The sequence below is a fragment of the Ammospiza nelsoni genome, chromosome 1, assembly GCF_027579445.1.
Source record: "Ammospiza nelsoni isolate bAmmNel1 chromosome 1, bAmmNel1.pri, whole genome shotgun sequence".
In the NCBI taxonomy this organism is placed as follows: domain Eukaryota; kingdom Metazoa; phylum Chordata; class Aves; order Passeriformes; family Passerellidae; genus Ammospiza; species Ammospiza nelsoni.
Genome location: NC_080633.1, coordinates 107,173,244 through 107,195,303, shown reverse-complemented (window position 1 = coordinate 107,195,303; position 22,060 = coordinate 107,173,244). Strand labels below are relative to the sequence as shown.

Genomic DNA, 22,060 nt, shown 5'->3' with positions numbered 1-22,060 from the left:
AGTTCTTGGTCATGCTATTCACATTAATACCTGTCTGGCACCAAGCAATATGATTAATTCTGTGTTATCTGTTAATTTCAAAAGCATATTCAGAAGTAAAACGTTGTGATTCCTGGCATGACAGGTAAGAGAGACAAGTGAAGAGAGACAAACTTATCTAAGAAAAACAATGAGACTCTTTACCAATGACACTGGTAAAGAAATGATTACATGTTACTAAACCAGAAGAGCTAAGTGGCATTTACCTTCTCTCCCAGGTAGGTTGGTGGTGCTCTCCAGTACAAATTTTGCACAGAAGCTGGCAATTCTTGAACATCAGCCACCACACTGTTACTGACTGGATTGAAAGTGACTGGAATGTCCATATGTTCATCTACTGCCTCCAAGCGCCAGTTCCTCATATCCACAAACTAATGAAAAACATAAAGCAAACAAAAGTTCGCCTCATCCTTTGTTAAAACTCTACCATCACCAAGTAATGAGAAGAAATTGTTTAGCCTCTGTAATTTCCTCAGCATGAGCTCTAACCCCTTCAGAGACAGCCTAAAGTCTTTGAACAATGGATATTCCATGGACCTCAAAAGAGTGGGAAAATATGAAGAAGTGTCAAAGCTACTTGGGATGCAGGAATTTGGTTTGTCACCTGGAAACTAAATTCTGTCTTTAGCCACAGGAAGACATAGCCTTCTGGGAGTGACTAGGAATTGTGCACACAAACCTGAGGATATAAGCTGGAGATGCTTTCTAAAGTCCATTCCAAAATCAAATTTTTGTCTCTCAAATACAGAGTTTGAACAGGCTAACTGTGAGGGAGGGGACATTGCATGACATTTTAGAGAGGCAGGCAATGTAGCCTAACATCCTGCCTCTTTAATGCACATTTTATGTTTATGGCTGCTGTTTCATGAAAGACCATGCCTCTTTTTTATCATTATGCTGGAGGAAAGAGAGCATAATGTGTATGATGTACCAGAACAGTTCTGGGTTCTGGTGGATTGCCCTTGACTGGCCAGAGCAAAAACCCAAAAAAAACAGACATGTTTTCATAAACAGTTGTTGGTGAGGACAAGTAATGACTAGAGGAAGTTTTTTACTGATTTCACTTAGGCCACATTTTCACCTTTTCCTTGTAAACAGTAAAGGGCACAATCTGGATTGTATCTAGTCTATGTCTAAACCTTAACTAAACTCCTCATCCACCACTCTAGCTCTCCTCTTTTTTCCTTTCTCTTGCCTTTTTTCAAGCAGCTGTTGCCTTTTTTTTTCAGTCACATTATTTTTCAGTCTACAGCCATTTATGCTACTAAAATCTTTGTTTCTCACACTTGATGTCATGTCTCTTTTACAGGGAGATAAGAAAGCAAATTTTCACAATCTCTGTAGAATGTGTCACACAATTCTTAATGCATCTCTAATATAGACATGTAAAATGATCTGTGCTTATCAAAGCATCTTGAAGGAGATCATTGACTTCAATGATGACAAAGAGTTTGAAGATAAAGCAAGCACGATAAAGGCCAGCTCAACTTCAGTCCAACTAGTGACTTGTAAACAAACAGGTGAAAAGCACCATTTCTGCTGAACAGCACTTTCAGACTACTCCTAATCTTGAGAAAGCTGTACTAAATCTTCACTTGGAGAATTGTTTGGAGAAGATTTCTCATCCTTAGAAACTACTAAAATATATTTTCAACTTTGGAAGAAATCTGGAATTTCCTTAATGGAACAAGTGTAAGTTCATGACAGAAAAGAAAAAGATCTTTGGTACACCTTGGTTCTACGACGATCCGTGCTGCGACAGCTGCTGGTTGCCCCAAAACAAAAGCAAGGTGTGCATCCCCTGGGGTTAGAAGGGTTCAGATAAAAGGATCCTGGTCTGCAAGTGTCACATGCTGCACCTTCAACATTCTCCTGTTAGGACAGAGTTCAAAGAAATTTCAGTGCTTTTCTTTTTGCTTTGCTGAGGTTTCCAAAATTTCCTGCACATGAAACAAATCTTCTGAAAGAATGTGTATTTAAATGTATAGAAACAAATTAATGAAAATACGTGGCTGTCTGGATAGGCTATATTACAAATGCAAATAAAACTGTCTTGGAGGCTATCTCATAAGCTTTCTTTGCAGTTTATAATCTGAAATGTGAACCACTGAGTAATATTTATTAGTCAGAGACAGCTGGTAACTTCCTTGCCAAAACCCTCCTGCTGGCTTTTGCAAACCCACAATATAAAAGGTCACTTGTGAAAGTTCACATTTAATTATGCAGATCAGAACAAAAGAAGATTTCCTAGCTATAATGATGTGGTAAAATGTCAACTGACATAATATGGCTAAAAAAAGCACGGGACTTGGTTAACATCCAGGAGGCAAGATGCAGATAGATAAAGTGGATCTGCGCAGGGTACAGACTGCTTCAGTGATTCAATGGGCATCCACTCTGCAGTTCTCTAACATCCTGCAAAAACTAAGACCACCGGTACAACTGACAGATATTGAAGCCATTAAAAATGGTATTTAATGTGACCATGATAATCTGTGCACATACTGCAAAGTGTGATGGCTTTGTACAGCTGCATTTAATTTTTACTGAAAATTTACTGATAAACTCACTTTTTCCACCCCATTATATAAGAAACAGTCACTGGTAAGCAAATGATGCTTGTGAATGCAGAAGTAATTTGATTTATCTGACCTTGCAAAGACAAGTTCCTGTCTGGGGATCACAAACATCTGGCTCTGTTCCATCTCTGTTACATCTACATGGCACACAGTCAGGGAAACCATAAGTTCCAGGAGCACACTGATCACACCGACGTCCTTTTATCCCTGGTTTGCATCTTTATCAAAAAACACAGAAGAGTGAGTCAATAAGGGAGGCAGGAATGGAGCAGGGAAGGGAAAATAACACCATAGGTAGGTGGATATTCAAAGGGATTGCATGGCTGGGACACAGCTGTATGACTTCCACAGAGAAAAAGCAGCAGGTTAGTAATGTTCTCAGATTTTTAATAGCGTGACATTTTTAATGGCCACAGAACTGAGTTGGAATGGATTTGACTTTGAAGGATAAAAATGCGCACAATAGAATTAAGATTTCTGCAGCTATTCAGGGCTCACAGTGCAGAACTACTCTCTGTACATCAAGGTGTAAAACATGGACATGGAATATAGGTAAGCAGAGCTGGAAGAAGATTTATAGCTGGAAAATGTGCCTGGGCATTACTCAAGACATGCATCTGGTAACAGAGAAATGGGGAATTGTGAGCATATGAATAATTACAGGGGCCTCAATCACCCACAAAGCTTGGGTTAGTTTACAACTGTTCTCAGTGGACAGAATCCATTTTGCTCACACTGAAGTGCGAAAATCTGAAATTTCCCCGTCTCTCTCCAAACACCTGAAAAGAGCACTGAAGCAAACCATTGTTTATAATACACACAACCCAAATTTACCTGCATTGCCCACTGGTTTTATCACATTCTGGGCTTGTCAAATCAACAATTCCTTTTTCTGAGCAGTTGCAGCTCTTGCAGCCAGCAAGGGGATGATAGCTGAAGTAATATTTCTCACACACTTCACATTTTGGCTTCACAGTTCGTGGAGGGCAAATGCATTTACCAGTCACATCATCACAAAGATGCTGCCCACAGTTGCATACTAGATCAAAGAAATTGTTTTACAAATCAATCACATCTCATCTTACAACAATCATTTCTTACTGAATATGTAACAAATACACAGAACCTTTATGTATAGAAAATATGACTCTTTTCTCTCATTAGTTTAAAGTTCAGGGTCATAGACACCAACTATGTGACTGCAACAATTGTTTCAAAGAGCAAGTTTAATGCTTGGCTCTTTTCCATGGATTGGTTGCTTAACTTCACCACAGACATTGTTTATCACTTGCCAAAACTGCCAAGGATTAGTTTTGGTGTCAAGGGCACACTTTTATAAAGCAATGTTTATAAACATGAAGTGTCTATGAAAGCAGCTGAGCTGTTGGTGTACTCTATAGATCTGTTGTTATTAACATCAGAATTTGAGGAATTAGGAATGCTGTGTCTCTGGTTACCTATGGAAAAGCTTGAAGGTGTAAAATGAGATTAAACATTAACAACTTGGAAATGATTTAGCAGTCAGTGCAGAAAAAACCCATTTCACTGGAATAGTGGCAATATGGATTTTAACCAGTTCAGCTGTAAGCCTACTACACCTGATCAGACAACACATGCAAAGAGTCACTTCTCCACAAGCTAGGTGTGCTTTAGGGGAATGGGATTTCTCCTGCCTTAAACTGGAAGCTATGCTATGTTAAAGCTAAAACAGCCTGACCAGCCTCTCACAGGATCAGGCTCTACAAAGAAAAGTCCGGTTGCAGTACCACCTGCAGCAAATTCAGAGGATTCAGCAGGTGGCCAGGCCAGGAGCTGAAGGAGTGCAAGCACACACTCACACTTGCAAAAGGGGAATCCATAGTAGCCGGTTTGGCACCGGCTGCACTGGCGACCGACGACATTGGGTCTGCAAGCACACTGCCCTCCCAGGGGGCTGCACGTAGGGCTGGTGGCACCTGCGCTGTGGCAGTCACATGGCAGGGCTCCGTTGTTGTAGAAAGCCACCAGCGACCTCACAGAGTCCTTACAGAAGGCCGATGATTGTTCTGGGCTGTTTAAATTGAAATATAAATCATGTCAGTGCTGGCACTCAGGATTGCTATGAGAGTGCTTTGCAGTGGTTCAGTAAATTAGGGTTCTGTCTTTCAAGCAGTTTGACATAAGGATGGCATCAGCACACATGCAAGGATATACTTGATTTAAATTGGGGTGAATAGCTTTGAACATGCAGGTAAGAGGTTTTATCAGAGCAAGTGTGGATTAGTTGTATCAGTTCAGACACGCCAAGCAAAATACCAAATACCAAAGATGGAAATAGCAAAGACAGGAAGATGACATAGATTTTCCTCTTTTGTACTGTGAGCAATAAAGCTCTACCTTTACATTGCATTTGCAATAGAAAGTCATGGAAAAGTGACTCATGGAAATTCAATAGGCTAGCATAAGCTGCGAAAAGCATTTTAATGTAGCACAATTATAGGGATTTAAGGCAGCTCTTTAACGCAGAGTAAAAGTATTATTATTCCTAGTTTGCTGTCAATGTTCTGTGTTTTAGAAAGTGATGCTTACTCAATATAAAAACTGTTTCCTCCACATTGGCTGATAAAATCAAATGACTTGTCCACTGTCTTTTTGTCAAGAATTGTGTAACTGTAGGTGTCTGCTGGAACAACTAAGATATTTTCCTTAAAACAATAAGAAAGCTAAATTGTACATTTCAGAGAAAAACAAAAAGATACAAGCTAAGGCATTTACATATTTAAATGTTGCTTCATTATACATTCTGGATTTTTTCAAAACCTTTAAGATTTTAACCAAAATAAGAGAATAAGCTTTGCATACTGCCCTCAAAGTTGTGATGCTACAAGCAGTGTACAACAAAAACAGTGCAGAATATCTTAAAAATTTAAAATAAAATCAGTGCAAAAGATCCTAAAAATCTGAAACACAACATTAAAAAAATTATTATTTTTGGATTTTGTCTTTTCATCTATCTGTAAATGAATGGTGGAACTGAGAATAACATTTTCAAGCACATTTACGTAATACACATACCAGAACCAGTGTTCTTCCATCTGGTATCATCACTGTAACAGAGACCATGGCTTCAGAAATGTCAAGCTCAATTTGGTTTGCTGCAACCACCTGAACCCAACAGCCAGAAGTATGAGGGCAGAATGAAGCATTAAAAGTACCTAGAAGAAAAAATATATTGGGTTTATGTGAGAAGGTTTTGATTGCAGAGGGCTACTGGGGTGGGTTCTATGAAAATCTGTAAGAATATTCTTCCATGTCCCACAGAGCCAATCCCAGTCGGCTCCAAGACAGACCCAGCACTGGCCAAGGCTGCACATGACCATGGTTGTGCCTCTGGAATAACATATTTAAGAAAGGGGGAAAACTCCAGCTCAACAGCAGGTACAGCCAGAGAGAAGAGTGAGAACATACAAGAGAAACAACTCTGCAGTCACCAAGGCCAGTGGAGGATGAGAGCTCCAGGTGCTGGACCAGAGATCCACCTGCAGCCTGTGGAGGAGACCCCCTCAAGAGCACGTGGATGCCCAATAGGGTCTGTGAACCTCTGGAAATTCCACACTGGAGCAGTCTCCTTGTGATCCCATGGAAGGCACCCACACTGGAGAAGTTAGTGAAGAATTGCAGCCCAGGAGAATGACTCATGTTGGAGAAGTTGGTGGAGGATTATCTCCCATGTGAGAGATCCTACACTAAAGCATGAGAAGAGTGTGAGCAGTCTCTCACTGAGGAGGAAGGAACACAGGCAACCTGAGATGAGCTGAGTACAGCCCACGTTCTCTGTACCCATGTGCCACTCGGTGGGAGGAGTTGGAGAAATCTGGGAGTAAAGCTGAGCCCAGGAAAAAGGGTAAGGTGGAAGCAAAGTGTTTGAAACTTTGGGCACCTGATGCCTATCCAGGGTCAAGCCAACACAGCTCCATATCCCAAAATGCTAAGAAAGGAAAGGGGTTAGGTCAAATTCAGGTGCCTACCTGACCACACATGTCCTGCATTCACATGGACTTGCACAGAGAACACTGGGTGTGCCGGCTGATAAAAATGTACCACAAACACATATCTGCCCAAGTGGGGCACTCTGCCACTCAAGGTGATCTGGTTCTGGAGAAACAAGAACAGCTCTGGTATTAAATCACAGAATAGATTTGTTTTGTGAAACATTCTTGGGCTTACCAGTTGTGCTCAGTGCCCTCTACCTGCAGTGAAAGAGAGGGGGCTTAGCATCTCTCAGCAAGTTCAATTTCTTCAAGGAAAATGGCATTACAACTGCATGCTCTGTTTGCCTGCCAAGTACATTTAACATTCCTCTGCAGTCTGTAAGACTTGTTGTGTAGTCCAGAAAGAAACTGGTATTTGGGGTTTTTCCTCCCCCATTCTTTTTATTGTCTCTGCGGCTTACTCAGTTTGCAATATTTTCATCACATCACATCATCCGTTTTGATCATCTTACAGAATTCAATCTATTTAACTTTACTAAGAACATACCTTGTGACTTGCAAAACAAAGTTTTCAAAATATGAGGTACCTGGAATGGTGTCAAGGTGACTCCATGAACTGAACCAGCAGGAAAAGTGGCACTCAGTGGATCATGAAGTATATTCTCCTGTACTTCAGAAATCTTCCCATCTTTGAATGCATCCAAAACCAAAGCTCCTGGTGGAGTCTCAAAATCTGAGGGAATGCATGCTGCACTAAAAACAGAACCATAGTAATCATCCTTAGGGCCAGGAGAAAGTTTTAATCATAACAGGAAAGGCTGCTGACTTTAAAAAGTCAGTGTATTAGACTGCATTGTAATTGATAATGCAATAATAATCCTTGTACCTATTTGTATTCTTTATGAATAATCAGAAAGTAAATGAAAACAAGAGGTATGGACTTAACTTCCATAAGAACGGGAAAGTGTGTACACTTTTAATGTATTAACTGATTTTATTCACACAAAATTCACATAAAGTTTCAGTGGAAAGAATTTGCTGAGGAAGAGGAAACTTAAAAGAATCAGGAGCACTAAAAATTAAATACATTTCAGTTAATCTAGTTAGTTACATTCACCAGAATCTGTACTAATATTGAATTCTCAGTTCTACAAATATTTACATAGGTGTATCCTTTAAACATGCAAGTTTTCCCACTGAAGTCAATGGGACTACTTAGGTATTTAAAAGTTAAGTGTATACTCAAATATTTGTAGAATTGGAGCCAAAATAAAGAACAGTACTCCTGGAAAGCATTCTTATGCATTCACTGCTGTGTTTAACTATTTCTTCCTTGGCATATTTAATTCTGGGGTTGAGGGAAGAATTTTCCAAGACTTCAGGATAAAAATATTTTGGGGGGATTCCTGGCTGTATTTAATCTCTTCTAGTAAGTACTCAACAGACAATGATTAATCTTTGCTCAAGACAGACCCAGAACTGGAATGGCAAGTATGTTTCAGGGCCAGAACTGTGGGAAATCATGTGCAGCATCCACTTACAATACTGTTAAACTGAGCCAAGCCTCTGCATCTTTCAACTTGATGGACTTAAAACACTTTCAGGTAAGCAAAAATGCTGGCAGATAACAATAAAAACAAAACAAAAACCGACAGTAAACAATGCAAATGTAACAAGAGTTTAAAAAATACCCAACACAAAACCAAAGTCAAATATGTAAGTTTCTATATTAATTTTATTTTGAATCATGTTTTTCACTCACCTTTCCCTGTTTACTCAAAATATAAATGCCTATATTTGCAAAATAAATTTGGTGAAGGACAAGTATTTTCAGTCTTACAAAGCTGCTCTCAATGGTAACACTGAGCAGGAGAATTAAAGCTGTGATTCAACGCTATGCATGTTTGGAAACCAAGCACAGTCACATGTTTTTATCCAATTTACTACCCAGGTTTTTCTGCTTTCTGTTTCAATTCAACCATTATATTACAAGCTACCATTTGGAAAACTATCAGACCAAATCACCAACTCTTTTTTGCCTCTTAAGTCCTGCAAATGACATTTACTTTTATTTGAGACCCTTCCCACTGCTAGATCAGTAGGAAGAAAGCTTTAGGAGTAGGCATCACGAGGCACATCCTGGGGATTGCAACAGGTACTGAAATGTGGAGGTCCCTAATTTGGAAGCTGCAGTGACAATTCCTCTCTGTCCCAAAGAACAAAAGCTGGGGAGGGGAAGAGCTTCAATAGGACAGAGGAGATGCTCTGCAGAACCCAAACCTGACCACTGGGGAAGGCAAGGTTCAGGTTCAGATCTTCACAGCAAGAGAAGAGCTGTCAGCCTGGATCAACCAAGCAGTACATGACTCCCCTAATTACTGGTCCCATAAAGTATGATGGAGAAGAAGGATCAGCTGGCATTACTGTGTGAGGTGAATAATGAGGGCACACCCACCTTAGGGCCCAACGATGACAGGGAAAAGGGAATGGCTTGTTTGGGAAGCAGGGGTTTTCATGCTGAGTAATTTGAGGCTGCCAAATTGTGCCTAGAAGGGCAGTCACATCCCACACATAGTGACAAATTAAAGCCATTTTGGGACAGCTGAAGCAGTAACATGCAGAAGAAAACTTCAGATGGAACAGTAAGCATTTCAAGCCACTAAAGTAGGAATGATTTTCCAGCTTGGACACCTGTCCTACTGGATGGCACGTGAAATATGTGTGTTTTCTCCCACATCAGCACTGGGAAGTTCAGATGAGGCAGGAAAAGGCTCTTATCAACAAAATTCTGTGCAAAGACTGTCTAGATTAACACTAACATTTTAGCTCCTTTACAAAGACTACTTTACAGAAATGGCCTACAAATCACCTGTGAGTCACTGAGTAAAGCTTCACTCAAAAAAAAATAAAACACTATTTATTCTTCCTTTCAAGGTTGTCCTCACATAATAGGAAGGATAAAACCAAGCAAGTTACCTTCCATCACTGTTACTCCTGTAAGCAGCTATGCACTGTACTTTAGGATGCACGTATTCTGGAGTAAATTCTTCAGCTGATATAATGCAAACCTTGAGCTGAAAAACAAGCATAAGGCACAATTAACAATTAATATCATAAATAACAGGGCAAGGCCTGAACTGGAAGGATGAAGCCTAATTTTAGCATAGGGAGATATGAGCCCAAAGCCATGTTCTGTCATAGACCTCCCACAAGATTTTGGATCCCTTTACCTCCCTGCACCTCAATGCCTCAGGGTTAAATAGCATTTTTCTGTCCTTGTCAAGGGAATATTGGCTGCTCAGGAGAGACATAACTAAAAGGTAAGCATATATGTGTGGTAAAGGCAAAGACAGAAGACCAGCTCAAAGGTTGAGAAGCAAGGCAAGGAATGCAGAGAAGTAGGAGGGAAAAGCTCTTTGAGACTTTTGGACCCTGGGGGGACTCCTAGACTTTCTCAAATAAAAGCACAAACACTTGCTAGTGCAAATTCCATGGGAGTGAGTTTCAGTGACACCAGGATTTCCAACCCAGTATTCAGAACTCATTTCAAAAGAAGCAAGACCTCATATGGGGTTTTTTATTTTAACTAAAAGTGGACATGAACAAATGAATCTGTGGTAGTCCTGCCGTACCCATGGTGGTAAGGACATGAGGGAAAGCATTGGAGGTGGCTCCCATTTGCCTCTCTGCTCTGTATGAAGGGAACACATGAGTGTCTTTAATCCCAAAACTGCTGCCAATGACTTCATGGTCAGTGTCTACATACCAGAAGCACCTCTTTTCCCATCTTTTGCTAAGTGCAGACTTTACAATTAAAGACTGTGAAGGTCGAATCCTGTCAGCACAGCAGTTGCTGCAGGAAGCTAACAGAAATTGTAAATGGTATTAGTTTACACTGACTCATGAAGTGAAGAAAGCATGTATCAGCTGTTAGTTCTACTAGTTGTTACTAGCTGGGTTGGAGCTCAAGATTTTAACAAACCTTGTGTTTCTAAAATAGAAAGCAGAAACAACACGTAAGAAAATTTAGTCACCAGAAAGTATATTCCCGGTGTGGCCAAAAGAGGTCAGTGAAGGCTTTTTATTTAAAATACCTAAAAGCTATACGATTAATGAATGCATTTATTACCTGAAACAAATGCATTTATTACCTGAATTTTGTAAGAGACATGGGAAACTCCTACATGGGTTTTGAAGATTTAGAAAAAAAGAAAAATAAAAAAAGACAATAAAGATTACGTATAAAAGCTACCAGAATATGTTTCCTCTAAAGTTTACTTGGAGAAGTGAGAGGAGAACTGAAATAAAGCACAAGAAAGCTGGAAATAACCTTGCCAATAAGGGCAAAGTTCTGTTTGTCTTTGAAACCGACAGGTTTGTGTCAGCATTCTGGGATGTATATAAAGCATGTCTAGTCAAGCATCTAACATACATAACTTCACATGTTACCTTACAGAATGTGAACACAGGGAGACAAATATCTTTGTTTACCCCATCAAGGAACAAGTATGACCAAAGGGAAAAGGAAATGTGAACTTACCAGAAGAAAATTACTTGATGACGCCTTCAGATGTATCTTTGTGTCCGCTAGAAGGTCATAGGCTGCAACGCGGTTCCTGTCATCAACTGCAACGCTGCGACAAAGGAAACTGAGACAGAAGGCAGGATTAAGGATGAGCCTGCTGGCATTGCCACGTTGTTTAGGCTGTCACCTAGCTTCACTGCCTGGCTGCTGGCCAGCCACAGCACCTGGCCCTCCTGCTGGACCATAACTAACCTGCCTGTGGCCACTGCAGAACATGCACTGTCCTCGCCCGTGAGACACAGGATCTACCATGTACAAAACACTGCTTATCCTGGGGGGGCTAGAGCTGAAGCCTCCAGATCTCAGATCAGACTCCCACCTGAGCTCCTGGCTTAAGCAGAACGTAGACAGACAGCCACACATAGATGCTACCAGCAGATGTTTTCACACTGTGTAACATGGTGTGTAACTAATATTCTCCTGCCTAGGCCATGCTCCTTGGGGTGTCAGCACACACCAGTTGCTTCTTTCCATCACTGCCATGTGCCTCTGAGGATGTGAATCAGCAGCTCTTGCACATATAGTGGCAGCTGGGCAAGGCCTGATCTTAGGAAGCTATTCTGCTGAGATAGTCCTCAATGCAAGTGAAAAAACAGGTTTGCCTCCTCTACAAATCAGAGAATGTGGAAGTTTCACTCTTTTTCCTGATAGATGCTTTAAACAAGATCAGCTCAGGGCTAGGGAGATGTACAACTAGAGAAATATAGGTCCCTTACTCATGATTTGCTCAAAGCCTGTGACGTTTTATTTTCTTACCATGTTTTATTTGGAATATTCAAGCTCACTGAGCTGTAAGAAAACCTGGCACAATATATTACAAATTCTACAAGTTACTGTTATCTACATGTACCTCACTATGTCATTGCTTGATTTATTTTTTATCAGAAGAGACTTGCACCTTCCTGTTTGGGAAAGATGACACAGCACCTCGCTCACCATGTGACCACTCAGTTCATGCAGAATGTCTGCAGAAGGGATTTGCTGCATTGCTATGTTAAAGCAGCCAGAGCTTCCTTTGTATTTCCATGAACACATTTCCAATGTATCAAATAAACAAACAAGTATGTTCAAAATCAGCCTATAACATGTGGGGAAAAAATGTGTTTTGGGGAAAAAACCACCAAAACCCCAATAAAATGGAAGACTTATAGCGAGAAGTTTGGGGCTCAAAGTGTTATGTAACAGGCTAAAAATAAGAGCTTTCCCCAGCAATAACCTGACAAGGTCACTGCTCCACATGTCTGTGCCCTGCATCACAAACATGCTGATGAAAATGATTTTTCTTACTGAACAATTTCATCCTGAATATCCCTAAGCCTCCATTCAGCAGTTGGCTCATGGGAGTAAAGGCTGCATGTCTGTAGTCCCCTGGCACTGGGCAGGCTCTCCCAAGGGCTCAAAATAATCTGAGGTGCTCAAGTGTCAAAGATAATCTCATTCAGGACAGGCAAAATCTCTTGTGCAGAAACATCTGCAGTAACCTCATAAGTCAACAAGGATAAAGAAGCATTTGGCTGAAGACCTTGCCTACAGCCTAAGAGCCAGAGGATGACTACAGGCAGAATTTCAGAGACCTTTATACTTCAGCTTCAGCAAATCTTGTTAGAAACGGTGGGAATACTCTTGTAACACCAGCTGCTACATTTTTTATAGCCAAAGCCCTTGGACATAATTTTAACTCAAGAAAATCAGTGCAGGAATCTGCAGCCAACAGTGATGCTCTTCCACTGGACTTGGAGATTAGTAGTTTATAAGGATTTAAAAATGTAAATAAAAAAAATTTAACCCTTTGAGTAGGAAAACAATTCATTGAAGCAGTAGCAATATTTAATGAGCTGACTGCACAAAGAGAATTAAAAACCTCTACAAAATCCACAGAATCCTGTACTTGCTTTTAAATCACCCTAGAATTTGAACAATCTACATGGTAAAATGGATTCAAATATATAAAAACAGTATAATTACATTCCAAATGCTTATTTAACGATTTAGTGATTACTTCAGAAATTCTTACCTGTATTTACAACTGTATATTCTTACTCTGCCTTCAGTGACAGGTCCAGGGCTATGCACTGTTACCTCTGCAGTGTTTATCTGATCCTCTTCATTGGCATACTCAAAAACCAGAACATAGCGACCCACTTGAGGAACATTTATGGTCAGCTCCAAATTGACCTGGGTCAAAATAATTGAAAAACAAAAAAGGAGTTAAATCTGTCACTCCCTTTTCTTGCAGGAAGCTCCCATTTCCTGTTCTTTGAACTGGTCAGCATTAGTCCAGAGCCAGTCCTGCAGTGTCTCAACAAAAGACACCCAGCAGAATGCAAACAATGCTTATAAATATCACTTTTTCCTCTAACAAGAGTCAAACAAGTTCAAGAAACAGCTGCCATTATAACTGTTCTAGGAAAGCTGTAAAATAACCCCGGGAAATTGCTATACTATTATTTCTCTTCTCCCCAGCAGAAAGGGAAGAAATGTTATGATGCTAAAAAATTGTCACCATCATCTCTAAGCTATCCTTAACAACATACAAAAACTGAGTTCACTTCTCCACTGAAAAAATATTTCCAGGAACACAAAATTCCTACTATAGCAATGCTGTATTTTGATTCCCTACTCCCTGAAGAGCGAAAGCATCTTCTCCAGCAAACAATAACACTTGAAAAGCATCAAGCTTTTCTTTTAGGTTTCTTGCACAAAGTGGTTAACACAATATTTGATGCAAAATACTTCTAAGTAGTTAAGTGCTGTGGTTACAAAGGTTTTGCTTCAGTTGACTACATAATTATTTTCAAATTTTTCTCAGTATTTCCTTAGGCTACAAACACTTAAACAGGTAAATAATTCTATCAACAGCCCTCTTGACTTCACTGCAATTATTCATACCAGTAAATTCTGCACATGCATCAGTGATGAAGCACCAGAGCCTGTGGCATATGAATATTCTTGTTGTACTTTATATTTTTAAAATAACTATCCAAGCACAGTAATAGAGGCCGTAATCATTTTACATCACTATCACATACTTGGTAAAATACCTTAGTTTTTGCCAAACACACAGCAGATCTTCTCATTTCATAGAACATGTTTTGCTTTCAAAGGACCTACAGCAGTTGCATAATTGCTTCTGCTTGTTTTTCAGTAAAGCAAACATTTTACCTAAGTGTAGCTATCTAAGAAAAAAAAAGATTAATTTAGAGTGATGCATGTATACAATTTCTGCTGACAAATCATTGTGTCATTTCTTCTGAACAAGCCAGTATGCCTAAAGGAGAAGGATTTTTATTTAAGGAAATGCTTTTGCCAGAGTGGAATGTCCACTCCAGTCACAGTTATAAATCTGCCTACACTGATACTTTTACATAGTTTTGTGTAAAATGCAGAGCTTGGTGCCGAGTCAGTTTTAGGGATGTGTTAAGATCTGAAAATCCTGAGCCGTAAATCTGCAAGCATTTTAGTCTGGTAGGTTTATGCTCAACAACACAGATGGGACTGCAATTAGCAGGCAGGAACCTGACCTCTCTTCCAGTGACGTGGGCCATCACTGGCTGATTGGGAGCTGGCTGTCGCACAGGTATTCTTCTGGATTCTCCCCCGTGTCTGAAATGCACTGCCTCCGAGCCAAGGACACAGGAAAATCTGTCCAGGGGCAGATGCTGATACAGCAAGCAGCTTACACAAAAAAAAAAAAAAAACAAAAAGCAAAACACAGGATTATTATTGTTTTCAAGTGCAGCAGGATGATAACAAAATAAACCAAGGCAGTGGTTTGGGCTGTAGCACATCTACTGACTGTTGTGCTGAATCAGGCCTGGGATGTGTGCAAGGCTCCGTAACTGGGATCTGCAACAGGGACGCCTCGTAGTAATCACTAGGTAACAGCACCAGATAATCCTAAGAACAAAGAATACAACAAATGCTAAAGCACTCAAATAATGACAAAAAGAACATCTCCAGGCTTTCACAATGTAATAATGAATAAAACCGATCACAGAAATAATTTGTGCAGAGGGTATCTGCAAAATCTGGGTGGGGCTTTTTCTGTTACTACTTGGGCCAATAACATCAGAATGTGTTTCCCTGACTCTGTAATTTCAGAAAGATGGCATGAAGGCAGCTGCCCTGTGGTCAGGGAAACTCTGAAGCCACTCTCCCATCATGTGTTGTACAAGACAGTGCAGTGAAGGGAGCTTCCCTGCAGCTCAGTAACACACAGCCAGATGCCTGCAGTTTTCATCCATGAGTGCAATCCACAGGCACACATCTCAACTCTGGGTCACAAGCACACATCTCAACTCTGGGTGAGTTTTTGTTCTGCCTTGCTTACTTAAATTAATATATTAGAGCTTAAATATAACAACTGTTAATGTGAGAACATGATGGGCTAAGATTATCAATATATACCTTTTCAAAGATATTAGTGAAAAAATCCAGCACAACAGTATTTCTCACTTTCAGCAAGAAATATGTTTGCAAGCTCTTTACTAGCACTTCATGTAGTATTCCATAAATTTAACACAGCCCCAGGCTTAATGACTGGAGACACTGCTTTTTATCCCTGTATGAAATATGTCAGAGTTTCAGTATCCTGTCTTTGTGATCATATTTAAGGTTTTTCATAAATGATCATCTCAAACAATTTCTCTTTCTCTAGCAATTTCCTAAAACTGCTGCTAGAAAATTTTTCAGTTTTTCAGTGAATGAAAGCAGAGAAAAACAGGAGGATAAAAGCAGTCAGAAATTGACCTGCTCATAATGCAGCCCATTTTACAATACTCTTATGATACTCTTATGAAGATTTTTTTGTCAAGAAACTAAGGCCTTGGCTGAGCTAAGCTCTAGACACAAGATTTGATACGTAAAAATTACTAATTTTTGTGAGCACTTATGCTTTGTGCTGTATGACAATAATATCATATCATTTGAAGGTACAGATTCCATATAAAACTTAAAGTCTGTAAGGAGAAGAAAAATCAGAGCAGGAGAAAGTCAGAAGAAATAAGAGGCAGAACTGTAAATTTTCATAATTGTATTCTGTTCCTTTCACTAGCGCTGAATTTCACTTGCTTGCAGGGTTCTTCCCAGCAAATAACTCCAGAGCAGTAACTTCATCACAACCTTCAAGCAGTTGTTTTCCTCAATTGTTTTCTTACCAAGAGGACTTCCTCTGCCATTATACTGACAGTCCACGTGCCTGGAGCCAGTGAGAAAGGCTCTGTGGAGCTTTTTCCTGGGATTGTGATAAAAGCTGGCTCCTTGCTGGGTGGGAAGACAAACTCTTTGCTCTGAGCAGCCCCTGCCAGAAAAAAAATCAAGTAAAAAAAATTAAGTGACTGTGTAAAATGTCTCTACTTGCTTAGTGGGCTGGACTGATAATTTGGTCTATTAAACTTTGTTTGACAGGAGTTGATCAATAATTTTCAGTCAACATGCATTAGCAATGCACTCAACCAGACACAGCTATGCAGTGGTTGTTGTTTGCATTCTTATTACTCTTGAGCAAACTGGTACAGAAAAGCAGAGTTCTGCCCCTGCAATGGCCAATTTTGCAATATCTGAAACGGTCACTTTCCCCTTCCATAATTTTCCATTCAACCTCTCTCTGCACTGACACTCAAGATATTCAACTGACACATTCTCGTGTGACTTTAGGTCAAATACTTCAGGTGTTGGAGGTTCTCATCTAAAATGCTTACTTACAGACAGACAACTTCTAGGCAGAGATGATGGGCCAGTTGTGGATGCCCCATCCCTGGCAGTGTTCAATGCCAAGTTGGATGGGGCTCTGAGCAGCCTGGTCTAGTGGAAGGTATCTCTGCCCATGGTAGGGGGGTGGAACTGGATAATTTTTAAGCCCCCTTCTACCCAGATAATTCTGTGACTCTATGTACTACAGAAAGAAAGCTGTGGTATGTTTTGTCAAATAGAAGTCATGAGGATCAACTGTTATGAATATTAAAGGTTTCCTTGTTGAAGACCCTGAACACAGACCAAATCTGGTTCCCTGTGTCCCAGACATTGGAAGCCAGTGATGGGCACAAATTTCTGCCACACTGCTGAATGGTGTCTGTGAAGTCTTCAGTTTTGTCTTACTTGAATTTCTAAAAGGATCTATAACTTCACTCCTCTCAATAAGGCAGGAATAGTAAGACACATAGGCCTGGTATGCCCCTACCATTCATAGGATATGGAGTACTTATCTTTTATCAAGGTCTGAAAGGCATAATATGTTTCTGAGGTCTGTAATCAGAACTTGGTAGACTGGGCTCATCATTTTAAACAAGCCCTACTCATTGAATGAAGGCAAAAGCCACATTTAAAACTTGAATATTAAAGGCAAGTAAAACAAAGTGTTGCTACCCCTTCTTTAAAAGCTTCATAAAACCTACAGTTCAGAGCTTCCAAGTACAGGACTGAAAGTACTAAGTGTGGCAAACATTTCAAGAAACAAATGCTGATTACTACTGCAAGCAAGAGTTTCATGCAAACACAGCCACATCAACCACACAGCAAAAATATACAAGGAGAAGCCCAAAAGCACTTACACTGTTAAAAGTGATGCCTTTTAAGCAACATTAAAGACTTGACTTAGGTGCACCTTGGAAAGCCTTCTCTGATCTAACATTCACCTGAGCTGTTGCACTGCTAAGTTACACCTACCTGCTCCAGGCTGAGATTGACAAGCAGATATACGACCAGATAATGTTTCCCCTCCAGGGTTAATATACCTCAGGATAATGCGAAATAAGTAGAGGTTTGATTTTTCCACATTCAAAGTTATCCTCACTTCATTCTGAAAAATGGAAGTTAATAAACAAAAACAGCCATAAAGTGCTGAATTGAGGAACAGTCAGAAGCCATGCAAGCACCAGACTAAAGTCCTACAAGAAAAAGGCACATGCAGAAGAGTATATACTGGAATGGCAATGCTAGTGAATGACAGAGGAAGACAGGGAAGCCTAGTGAGAAAATTATTTCACTTACAAGTATAATTAGTGCCAATTTGTTTTCCCTCAGCAACTGAGATCTTCCCTTTAGAGCTTTTTGAGCCCAGGCTGACATAGTGGAGGACTAGGTGGAAGAGCTTAGGGGAAGCCACAGTGATAGGCATAACCACCTCTGGCTGGGAAAAATAAAAAAGAAAGGGAAAAAGGAGGAATGGAAAGTACATTACTTGTTACTATCACCCAGAGAAAGAAAAACCATTTGGTAAAGACAAAAAGGCATGGGCAGCTTACAAAAGAGCATAGAACAAAATGTCCTGTGAAATAAAACTCTTGTTGATTACCAGCTGATCCAGAAGGACAGAATGGCTCAACTAACATGTGTTAGTGTGATTCAGCAACAGTATTTTACTGTTATTCTCCCCACTGATGCCATAAAGGAGGCATATGGCTGTTGATATTCCTGCCTTTCCAAGGAACAGGCCACAATCACTGATCCCAGTCTGAGATCCCACCGCATGCAGTCACCTCAGACTATCACTGAAGCTGCTGATCCTCTACTAGATCCTACAGTTGCTTGGAGCTGCAATACCAGGAATGCTGTCCTTGTCTTGGGGCTGAACTGACACCTCCAGACCCACAAAATTATCTGCATTCACACAGCCCCATTATTTAGTTTTCAGAAAAACTAAGAGACATGTTAAGGATCAGTGGTGGATTAGGAAAAAACAGCACTGGTGCAATCTCATGGGTTTGGTTTCTTTCTTTCCATCCAAAATCCTAAAGCTCCCCCTCGCTATCCAGTTCCCACCAGTTCATCCATCACAATCCACCTGCTGTCCCTTTCCAAGCTATTTGTGGCATGGTGACCTCCTCACCACTGTGCTCCACTCCGCTTCCCCAAATGCAAACATTTTCTCTGTTTCCCACATCTGAGAACAGAACAAAAAGCCAGTACAGAACAAAATGCCCATGGAAAAGAAATGCAAAAAGCAGCTGAATTAGAATGCAGGCATTGAGAAATCACAGATACCGAAGAGCCACCTTCATTTACAAATGTGGAATAATACTGAGAATTCAAAACTTATCTGGGATAAAAAAAACCAAGAGCAAAACAACAAAAGAAGAAAGACTGAAAAATGAAGAACCTAAAGAAAACCATTGTGCAATGGTTATGTTCTTTTGTCCCATATAGTAATAGTATAGTAATTCAAATAATAGCTATAGTAATTCATTAGTCCCTGGACAAATGGAGGCTGGAGACAGCTATACCAAAGCTCTTCTTTCACGGTGAGTGAACAAATCCCATTTAATACTTAAATCTACTGTTTTAAAATTTTGCTTCATTTGATGAGCAGTTAAATCCAAAGTCCGAAGAGCCCTTCTCAGAGAAATTACAGTGACTTTCTACCTGTGATTTACTTATTGCCTCAGCTATTGTTTAGTTTATTCATAGTCAGTCATGAAACTAAAATAATTGCAGCCAATATGCTCCTGCTCACAGCTTCTTTTACTGAACCACACATTTTCCTGTTCGCTGTAATGTGAAGGTATCATTCATAATGAAAGCTAGGACCTCTCTCTTCTCTACCCAATGTAAGTCCAAGTGTAAGATGACTTCGGTGACAGCAGTTGGAATTTACCTGAAAATTTTGTGGATACAGACTGTCATGGACCTGTGCAATTCAAACTATTTAGCCAAGCATTAACCTTCTGCTGTTCCCACTGTTCTTGGCTTGATAAGAATTTCTGCACTAGTATTATAGACTTAAAACTTTAAAGTGTCCTCTTTACAGCTGTCTCACAAAAAAACCAACCTCAAGGAACATTTCTAAAGAAGGCATATTTGCACAAGCAACATGCAAATGACCTGACAAAAATACCCACACTCACTAATCCCAACAGCAACATAGCGCCAAAGGGCTTGGATTAGTCAGATCCTGTCCTTTTCTCTTTTTTCCATGACCTTCCACACACATAGCAGTATTATAAAGACATATGTGCAATGCACTTCTGTCTTCATTTTCACCCTGAAGTCTTGAGTTAAATACCAGCTTACTTGTATAGAGGACATCTGTGCATATCCTTTCCAACTGAAGCCAGGAAATTCCTGAGGATCATAGCCAAACCGAATTTTCTCTCCTTGGACAGTAGTACCATCTTCAATCTCAAACTTCATGTGGTGCAGATCAGGAAAAAAATAGTTTTTTTCAGGCCTTGGAAGAAGGAAAAAAAACCCACAACAAATCAGCAAAGAATTAGCAGTCATTTATGATCTACATCTAAGGGCAAAAAGCAGTGGAAGGGAGGTGAGGACTGAGGAATTCTGACACCAGTTCATAGATTCAAGACAGCTGGTAAGAGGGATGCAATGAGAATTTTCTTTCCAGAAGCTTTTACAGCTTTCATGTATTTTCCTATGCAACTCTTGATAGATACATAGATACATATTGCAAAACTGGTATTGGTTATTTAAGGAAACAAGTCAGAAAATCTCACTAAAATATAGGAAGAAATCCCCCCCCCAGGAAAATTAATATCCATAGCCAGTGCAATTTACCAAGTTAATAATCAACAAACCCAGAATGTCACATGAAAGCATAACAAGCGACTGTGCTGAAGCTGTGCCAGGAGCCCAGCCGGACTCACTCGCGACACGTGGCGCCCACGACGTGTGCCCTGCACTGGCAGCTGCCCCAGGGCTGGGAGCAGGCTGGGCTGAGGGATCCTCCAACATCACACCTGCAGCCTGGCACGCCAACAGCAGAAGCCAACCAGAAAAGGAGAGGAGGAAGTTATCAGCAAACACACCATGGCTTCACCTGATTAAACACCATTAATGACTCGCTTCCTCCTCCCAGAGCCCTTTAGACTCTCTCAAGCACAACTTAATACATGTGCATAAGCTGCAATTATTTTGAGCTTCCCGTGTTTGTGCCTGTTTCCTTTATAATTTCTCCTTAGAATGTGACAAAAGTCACCTTAAAAAACAACCTCAAATTATACACCCTGCTACATTGCTAAATGCAGGGCTGCAGTTTTGCAGAACTGCTACTCAGATGTGTTCCCAGCAAGTCAGAATTTCTGCAGCAATATCATAAAGAAAAATTATATTAAAAAAAACGACTAACAACAAAATCTAAAACCTAAATTACAAAAATTGAAAAGATGTTAATGCTTCAAAGCCTGGTACCTCAGTATTTAATCTGACAAAACTGCAATGTATGGGTTCATACAATACACATATTTTCAACTGACCCTGGACAACAACAGTGAATGACTTTCTACAGGAGACAGCACTTGTGGCACAAACTAAAGGACACCTCTAATGAGGTCTGTAATGAGGTATAATATGCTGTACTAAGGAACAAGTATGTCAAGACTAAAACTTTGAAGCTGTATTGAAAGTCTGAGTGTTCCTAAATAAGATTTATGTCCTAGTCTAAAAGCAGCCTGTTTTCTAAGACATGCACAAAAGGACTGGGAAGCACAGTGGTAACATCTGCCTTGTTCCTTCTCCTGCTGAAAGGCAAAAGAGGAGTCACAAGCAAGGTTACACCACCAGTGCAAAATGCTGTGCACATGAGTAATTCAAACATCCCCATTCTAAAAGTACTGCCTAAGGAATTCTAAAGACTTCTGTGCTAAGTGCAAATGTTCCACTATAGATGTTCTTTATTCATTTTACCTTGGCAGCCAAAATAATTCTTTTTTTCAAGAGCATAATAACCAGCTTCACAAGTGTCACAGGAATCTCCACAAACATGAGATTTGCAGTAGCATTGCCCATTTTCCTGTGAAGAAAATAAATTTCATCAAAATTGTTTCAGTACCTTGCCAGAACTTCAATCTCTCAATACTTTGAATTCCCACTAATTCTAAAGAGGAAAAAATTTTTAATCTCAAAAAAAAAAAAAAAAACCCCAACCTCAACCAAAC

General features: G+C 40.1%; 1 protein-coding gene across 1 annotated transcript in view; it reads right to left on the bottom strand.

Annotated features, from left to right (window-relative positions):
* Window positions 1-22,060, bottom strand: part of LAMA3 (laminin subunit alpha 3) — a 105,350-nt gene that overhangs the window by 43,896 nt on the left and 39,394 nt on the right. Inside the window, exons 19-37 of the mRNA XM_059477475.1 lie at window positions 21,810-21,915; window positions 20,771-20,870; window positions 20,181-20,337; window positions 18,162-18,300; window positions 16,331-16,473; window positions 14,971-15,071; window positions 14,696-14,849; window positions 13,189-13,349; window positions 11,130-11,238; window positions 9,566-9,663; window positions 7,177-7,342; window positions 6,626-6,752; window positions 5,673-5,812; window positions 5,187-5,302; window positions 4,457-4,668; window positions 3,453-3,657; window positions 2,692-2,836; window positions 1,771-1,911; window positions 246-410 (exon numbers count right to left, since the gene is read on the bottom strand). Of these exons, the coding sequence (XP_059333458.1) occupies window positions 246-410; window positions 1,771-1,911; window positions 2,692-2,836; window positions 3,453-3,657; window positions 4,457-4,668; window positions 5,187-5,302; window positions 5,673-5,812; window positions 6,626-6,752; window positions 7,177-7,342; window positions 9,566-9,663; window positions 11,130-11,238; window positions 13,189-13,349; window positions 14,696-14,849; window positions 14,971-15,071; window positions 16,331-16,473; window positions 18,162-18,300; window positions 20,181-20,337; window positions 20,771-20,870; window positions 21,810-21,915 (2,685 nt within the window). The remainder of the gene's footprint in view (window positions 1-245; window positions 411-1,770; window positions 1,912-2,691; window positions 2,837-3,452; window positions 3,658-4,456; window positions 4,669-5,186; window positions 5,303-5,672; window positions 5,813-6,625; window positions 6,753-7,176; window positions 7,343-9,565; window positions 9,664-11,129; window positions 11,239-13,188; window positions 13,350-14,695; window positions 14,850-14,970; window positions 15,072-16,330; window positions 16,474-18,161; window positions 18,301-20,180; window positions 20,338-20,770; window positions 20,871-21,809; window positions 21,916-22,060) is intronic.